At 32.6% G+C, this 8,272-nt stretch overlaps 1 protein-coding gene across 1 annotated transcript; it reads left to right on the top strand.

The window, feature by feature from the left end:
* The first annotated feature begins 6 nt into the window (after positions 1 to 6).
* On the top strand, positions 7 to 8,266 carry LOC106476960. The gene is made up of 2 exons (XM_013937572.2): positions 7 to 4,054; positions 7,471 to 8,266. Exons 1-2 carry the CDS (start codon positions 3,877 to 3,879, stop codon positions 7,938 to 7,940), a joined length of 648 nt encoding a protein of 215 aa, XP_013793026.2. The 5' UTR covers positions 7 to 3,876; the 3' UTR covers positions 7,941 to 8,266.
* The last annotated feature ends 6 nt before the right edge of the window (positions 8,267 to 8,272 follow it).

The following is an 8,272-nucleotide window of genomic DNA, read 5'->3' as shown; positions in this document are numbered from 1 at the left end:
CCAGGAGTGGTTCAAATGATATAATAAGTGAGTACTTATTTAACAATGCTCCAGACATAGTTCAAATGATGTAATAAGTGAGTACTTATTTAACAATGCTCCAGGAGTTGTTCAAATGATGTAATAACTGTGTGTTTAGAGACTAATAACTTTCATTAATGACTTAGTATTTGGTAATTGCTGGTGCAGATCTTTACATCTTGTTTTAAGTATCGATAAACTGACCAAGTTGAACTGTTTAAGTTGCTGCATGTGTGATTAAAGTATCCTGTTGTTAGATTGATAGCAATGTTATGTTAATTGCTGGAGTATTTTTACTGTAGAATTCATAGTTGAATTATTTCTCTTATATAAAAACTAACTGTTAGCTGATCTTTGGTGTATCCACACTGTTACATTGTTGAAAGTACTAAAGTGTAGTGTTATTATTAGTATAGGAGAGATGACCATATTAAATTATGTCTTTAAATTATACTTTATACTTGGACATGTCATTAGTACACTGGTACACTTGCTTCAGAAACTCCAATTTTAGGATTATCCATCTGTAGAAACCTATGACTTTTGAATTGTTTCTCTTATATCAAAATTAATTGTTGGCTCATCTTCGGTATTACATTATTTAACATGTTATTAGTCTACGAGTGATGACAATGGTAAACGTATTCGTTATTTGTTACTAGCTTATTCATGGTGTAAGAAATCTGATTGTAAGATTATCTGGGACTGATTATCTCAAATAAAAAGCTGTAAATGTTAGATACTTCTTGGTAAAAATTGATGCTTTATGCTGCAGGATTCCCCCTTCTTTAGGGTCTTGTATTACGTCGATGAACAAGTTAGGTTGCTGTAGGACCTTGTATTATGTCAATGAACAAGTTAGGTTGCTGTAGGACCTTGTATTATGTCAATGAACAAGTTAGGTTGCTGTAGGGCCTTGTATTATGTCGATGAACAATTAGGTTGCTGTAGGGCCTTGTATTATGTCGATGAACAAGTTAGGTTGCTGTAGGGCCTTGTATTACGTCGATGAACAAATTAGGTTGCTGTAGGGCCTTGTATTATGTCGATGAACAAGTTATGTTGCTGTAGGGCCTTGTATTACATTGATGAACAAGTTATGTTGCTGTAGGGCCTTGTATTATGTCGATGAACAAGTAAGGTTGCTGTAGGGCCTTGTATTATGTCGATGAACAAGTTAGGTTGCTGTAGGGCCTTGTATTACGTCGATGAACAAGTTATGTTGCTGTAGGGCCTTGTATTACGTCGATGAACAAGTAAGGTTGCTGTAGGGCCTTGTATTATGTCGATAAACAAGTTAGGTTGCTGTAGGGCCTTGTATTACGTCGATGAACAAGTTATGTTGCTTTAGGGCCTTATATTACGTCAGTGAACAAGTTATGTTGCTGTAGGGCCTTGTATTACGTCAGTGAACAAGTTAGGTTGTTGTAGGGCCTTGTATTACATCAGTGAACAAGTTAGGTTGTTGTAGGGCCTTGTATTACGTCGATGAACAAGTTAGGTTGTTGTAGGGCCTTGTATTACGTCGATGAACAAGTTATGTTGCTGTAGGGCCTTGTATTATGTCAATGAATAAGTTAGGTTGCTGTAGGACCTTGTATTACGTCGATGAACAAGTTATGTTGCTGTAGGGCCTTGTATTATGTCAATGAATAAGTTAGGTTGCTGTAGAACCTTGTATTAGGTTAGATACTTATGCACATTAGTATTATTTTATATAGCTGTGACTTGCTCATCACCAAAATATCTGTATATAATAAAGGTGACTAACTATTTAGGCAAAATAGTTTATTTATATATGGATCATAAAAAAATGACTTAAATTTTATTTTGCTTTATAATAATGATGTAATTCCAAATGGTGAAGTATATAATAGAATAACAAGCTGGTTACCTGATTTATGATGTTTACGGAATTCTAAACAAAAATACAGTGGGGAAAAAAAAGGCTACATGAAAGCTGGAAATGCTACAAAGGTAGGTACATAAGTATTAAGGATGTCAGTGCATGATCTTGAATTAAGAAACAAAGAAATGGATGTATGGTACATTTAACAAAAGAATAAGATGTAAAACAAATACATTGTACATTAATAAGTTCATGAGATATAAAATGAAAACAGACATACCTTAAACAGATGCACAGTGTATAACAATGTGTCTGTGGTACATAAGGCAAAGAACTGGATGTGTGGTACATAAGGCAGAAGTGTTCATAAAGTAAAGAACTGGATGTGTGGTACATAAGGCAGAAGTGTTTGTAGAGTAAAGAAATGGTTGTGTGGTAGACAAAACAGAAGTGTTTGTAGAGTAAAGCAATGGTTGTGTATTAGATAAAACAGAAGTGTTTGTAGAGTAAAGCAATGGTTGTGTGGTAGACAACAGAAGTGTTTGTAGAGTAAAGCAATGGTTGTGTGGTAGACAAAACAGAAGTGTTTGCAGAGTAAAGCAATGGTTGTGTGGTAGACAAAACAGAAGTGTTTGCAGAGTAAAGCAATGGTTGTGTGGTAGACAAAACAGAAGTGTTTGCAGAGTAAAGCAATGGTTGTGTGGTAGACAAAACAGAAGTGTTTGTAGAGTATAGAAATGGTTGTGTGGTAGACAAAACAGAAGTGTTTGTAGAGTAAAGCAATGGTTGTGTGGTAGATAAAACAGAAGTGTTTGTAGTGTAAAGAAATGGATTTCTTGTAGCCAAGAGAAAGGTAACATAAAGTAAATAACTGAAAGAATGGTACGATGAATGAAGTGTAACAAACAAATTTATGAAGATGAAATATAAAACAAGAAAGTTTAAAATAGTAAGTGTAACGTAAAGGAAGGGTTATATGCTGCAATAGACTGGAGCTTCAAGTTAGAATATTGAGGCTTAACACACTTCAGGTGACATAAGATTATAATCTACAAATTGTAAGGTTTCATGCATGTTTTTCTGTGTTAGTCGGTTTAATATTTTCCGTCATTTATTTTCATTCATTGTTTTATTTTTGATACATTTGTCTTGTTTTTGGAGGTATTTTATCTCGGTGTGTAATATATTTATTGAAGATAAAATTATTTTTAACCTCTGTATTTCATCGTTTTTCTAATACTCAGTTTTATAGGCTGATGTCTGGCAGCGTTTTATTATGTGCTGTATATTTTTGTGTTTATTCAACATAAAATTGTATTTGAGGAAAGTAAAATAATCGATTTGAACACTTTGTTCTTCTGAAAGTATATGTCAATAGTATTCATCATATATTCACAAAAGATATCTTTTTTTTTTTTTCTCTCCCGGATTTGTACTTTGTGTGTGGACAAAACAGTTTAACATCTTAATGCTAATGGAAAATATTTATTGTAAATCAATGAAATGGTCGTTCTTCTGAAAAAATCTAAATCTATAAATAGCATTTGAAAGGCACTGTTTCAACTTTTATAAATCAGAGTTTACTGGTAGAGGATCAGGAAGAACTGGTTTGTGTTGAAATTTTCAGTTGTTATTTGTATCCGAGTTATTGCTGATGTTATCAATACGTTTTATATAACATAGATTTATTTTACGGATATGCAACAATGTTACAGTAACGAACCAAGTGATAGGCCTAATACTGATGTCTTTTGACAAGTTAACTCGTCTGCGTAAGTGTAATAATACTTTGACATCAATAAAGCGTTTGATCCTCGTAATTTCGTGTTTGTGTTGGTTAAATAATATTTTGGTATTTAACAGTGTTTTAGCCGTAAGTAATATTCAACTCAGTTTAAAATGTGCGCGTTGTTCACGATCACGAAGAACAGCACGACTAGTTTTAAACATAATTGTTCAATATAACATTAAACAGTAGTATAGCAACTTATAAGTTAACTTGCACAATGGATTTCGTTTTTGTGAAATTGTGTTCCATCATAATATTTATCAATTACGTTGAATCTACGATTGACATTAACAGTAAGCAGTTAGAAATGGTTGCTGATCATTTAACTTTGGCTGAATGTCGAAAGCTGTCCGAAACCTTGCATAGTGATGACTACGAAATAGGCCATCCAACAGGTATTTATTTATGTTATCATTCTTAATGCCGAAAAACAAAGTATTAGAATGAAGTGCATTGAAAATCTTTCTATGGTGAATGGTTTTTGTGTTTTCAAAATCTCGATTGTAAAGGTATGTCAGTAGGGTTCCAGACTAGCACAACGTAAAGTGTTCGCGAATTCCAAATTATGCGCCATTGCAGACAGGCTTAATTTCCTGTTCTTTTGAAATGTAGTTTGATATAAAAAATATACATTTCTTTCAATAACTTGGCATTTCTGTTTGATTAGGTTTAGGCTTTAACTGTGTGAAAGGTTAAATCAAAACTTTTATAGATAAAAAAACCTTAAAATGGGAGGTATAAAATGGCATTATTATATAATTTCTGTACTAGTACATATTGGATTGTAAAGATATTTTAATGCCAGTAATAAAATGTTTTATTTTAATTAATTAGATGCTCAATGAAATCGAGTATCTGATTAAATAATAAAAAATGTGTTAATATCGTTTATTAAAATTAACAAAGAATAAACTTGCCACAAAAAATCAACTACAACAAAATTCTTATTCTAATAAGCAATTTAAATAAATAGCATAACGACCACTACTGTGATTAGCTCTGATATTGAGCGAAATGCGCCGTTGGCAATATAGGATCGAATAAAGTGTAAAAAATAAACTATACAACACTATTATCTTATATCAAATATCATTAATAGTCAGTAATCTGTGAGATTCGCACTGATTTTCAGAGGAATTTTTTCATCTTTTTTCATTTTGTTTCTCTAATATAGGTAATCTTTTCATCTAATGAAACGCAAGGTAAAGGCAAGAGAAATGATTTTCTTGTTAAATATCCGAATTACTTGCAAAGTATCATCGTAATTATTTTCTGATTTACTTGTATTTTTTTTAATATTAAAATGTAACATTAGGCATAGTTATCTAAATGAACAATATTATAACAGAGAGAAATCAAAATATTTTATATTAGAAAAATCTATAGATCAGAGTTTTTCTTAACAATTTTTATTATAAGAATTTGATTCTTGTGAAGTTAGTGAGTTTGCTGTTTAATATTTCCCCTGGTCTGATATCCTATCATTGTTCGAGAAATCTGAGGTCAGGGATGAAACCAAATGAACCTCTAAGATAACGCAAAGGAAGTCCCATATTTTAATTTCAAAATTGAAATGCATTAACGTGAAAGATAGAGGTCGTCATCTGATATGTGGGAGCAGTATTGACGAATGAATAAGGTATGAGAGACAGCTATGGTCACAGAACGAAAATAAGAGGAAAGTGACTCATTCAATGCTGCCAACGTTACCACTTAATGATTATCAAGATCTTGGTTGAGTGACATTTATAGAAAAGATACAGTAGATATCTTTGACTTAGGAAAGTATATCTTGATGAGTTTGGAATGAACACCAGAACTATCTCATTACCAATCTTAAGAAGAAGCTAAGGGCTAAACTAAACTAAAGAGTAACCATGCTCGGATCAAATTGTCAAGCTAGAAGAAGCTTGTGCTAAAGAGAGAGACTAGAAAATATTCCACTGGATGTGCAAACTTAAAAAATATGTATGCCATGATTAAGTAAGTTCAAAACTGAAAATGATACGACCTAGACATTGAAGGGCATTGCAAGATCTCCTGGGAAAACCTAAAGAAATGTCCAGGAACTATAGCATTATAAATCTCATGTAAAAGTAAAAACCCATTATTCTGTAAACAGTTTAAACAACTATAAGTTGATAAATGTCTTGGATACCATCAAAGGAATAAATGACACAGTGTAACTACTTGTACCCGATGATGACAAAACCTTGTCGAAATGTTGTACATTTACAGTACAAACACCTTACCAAAATAGTGGATTTATTGAGTAAAACACCTTACCAGGGTAGTGGATTTATTGAGTAAAACACCTTACCAGGGTAGTGGATTTATTGACTAAAACACCTTACCAGGGTAGTGGATTTATTGAGTAAAACACCTTACCAGGGTAGTGGATTTATTGAGTAAAACACCGTACCAGGGTAGTGGATTTATTGAGATAGCTGGATTTAATCCATGTTATTTCTTTTAGGCCCTTGATTAAAGTAAAAGTTAATCCAGAACTTGCTCTGTGCAATGCAGTACTGCAGGGAAAGTCATCCAGACCTAAATTGAAGTTTAAAAGCCAAGGATATTATGTTTAAAGCAGCAAGCATTAGGATTCATTTAGGAAGACATCCTTTCCCATCAAATGGAAGTTGTTATCAGACATATAATATTTTTGTCTCTTTATTTTAACAAGAAAAAACAAAATTACATGCATTTAGACAACCACCTTCGAAGACAAAATACAGGATGGCAAAACGATGTGGTAGTACTTGTGAATTTCAGTTGGGGGGGAGGATTTAATTAGCTAAACTTGTCATGTGGTAGTTGGTCAACAACCATGTCAATTAAGTGAGTAGGATCATGACACACAATTAGTTGGTCAACAGCCTCTTCTGTCTGGCCAGGAAAACGATGCCATATGCTGGTTGGTCAACAGCTATTTCTCTATCGCCAAATATTTTTTCAAGAACTATAAACATTTCCATGGAGGAAGTTCGAGAGAAAAACTGATGAAACTTATAAATGGCAATACATTTTTGCTAAAGAAGGGCAGAAAGTCAGTTTATCTGTGCACGTAAGTTTAGAAGACAGTTTTACATCCTAGATGAAATTTGTGTTGAAGTTGTCCAAATTTTTGATGATGAATAAAACCAACAAACACTCAAAACTATGTCACTAGTACATTTTCATGCCCCAAAGATCAAGTACCACGATGACTCGGTTGTCTACCTGTGAATCAACAAACTGACCCTCCAAACTACATCAATGCTACATTTTTTTTATCCCAAAGGTGACTAAATTGTCTACTTGTTTACCAGGTACTAATATTTTAAGTTATGTGTTTGAGTACTAAAAATTTTCTTTCCAGGATTAATACTAATATCTTATGTTGATGTGTTTGAATACTAACAATTTTCTTTCTGTGCTAGTCCTAATATCTTAACGTGTTAATTTGTTTGAAAGGTATTATTAGTACTTAGCATACTCATGAAAGCTGCATTGTACAACATGCCTGATGAACAGGTGCTTGGATGACTTTTCAGTCCATTTATTTGTATTTTAATCAGGTTTAAACTGATGAAGATACATTGATGTGAACCAAGATCTTGTCTAATTACCAGTTCAATAAGAAGGTTTCCTCATTTCATCAACAAATTTGAACTACTTAACCATTCATTCACTGAATTTTACCAGTTGTTTCATTGAAGTTTTGTTTTTTTTCGCTTTAACTTAGAAAGAAAGTATAAACATGCTTAGGTTTAACCTTTTATTGTCATTTGGATAAAATTTTAATTGAAATAAAATGTCCACTACTTAGGTGAAGATGAACCACAAAACCTTTCCTGTCTTCGATTGTTGGAACACTGGAACACTCACGAAGGCCAAAAGAAGACTTTCCACCAACTTGCACAGCGTTTACAACAAATTGGCCGCAGAGATATAGCAAATAAATTGTCAAAGACAGTTTATGGTGAGAAGATTTTAGATGTCAAAGAGAGCTTTCTTGATGATCCTTTTAAAGATCACATCAAAAACCGCCCCCCTATTAAAGATGACAGCATTGTTGTTTCTGAAGGGGCTGACATTGATCTGGATAATACAATGAGTGGGTGGTCTTGGACTGATATAATGTACCTACTATGTTTCATAGTTGTTGGTTGTATGCTTATCTTGTTGGGGTGCTGGAAGTGTTTGGGGATATTATTCTTTAACAGGATGAGGGATGATTACAGTGGGTATTTAATTGGTGATTCATCTCTTACAAGGAAAAGAAACTTAATGCTTTAAGAACATTGAAATTTGGATTTTGTTAAAGTGTTTCTTTGTATGTTTTTTTTATACAAAATTTTTTTCGTCTATTTTTGTACCACTAGATTATATTACTTATGATAAAAATAGACAAAGTATATTTATTTCAAAGAAAGGATGATTTTTTTAGCCTGAAGTAAAAAATAACAGATCCAAGATTACCAGAAAAATGACAAAAAAAAGATATAAAATTAACTTACTTAAGTAAACAGAGTTCAGTCTTTGATAAAAAAGATTGAATTTTGTTTTTTAACATCTAATAAGAATATTTTGATGAAACTGGTTTCCTGGTACAACTCTTCAGTCTGAGA

The sequence above is a fragment of the Limulus polyphemus genome, unplaced genomic scaffold, assembly GCF_000517525.1.
Source record: "Limulus polyphemus unplaced genomic scaffold, Limulus_polyphemus-2.1.2 Scaffold12283, whole genome shotgun sequence".
NCBI lineage: Eukaryota > Metazoa > Arthropoda > Merostomata > Xiphosura > Limulidae > Limulus > Limulus polyphemus.
This window is presented reverse-complemented; position numbering and strand designations above follow the sequence as displayed.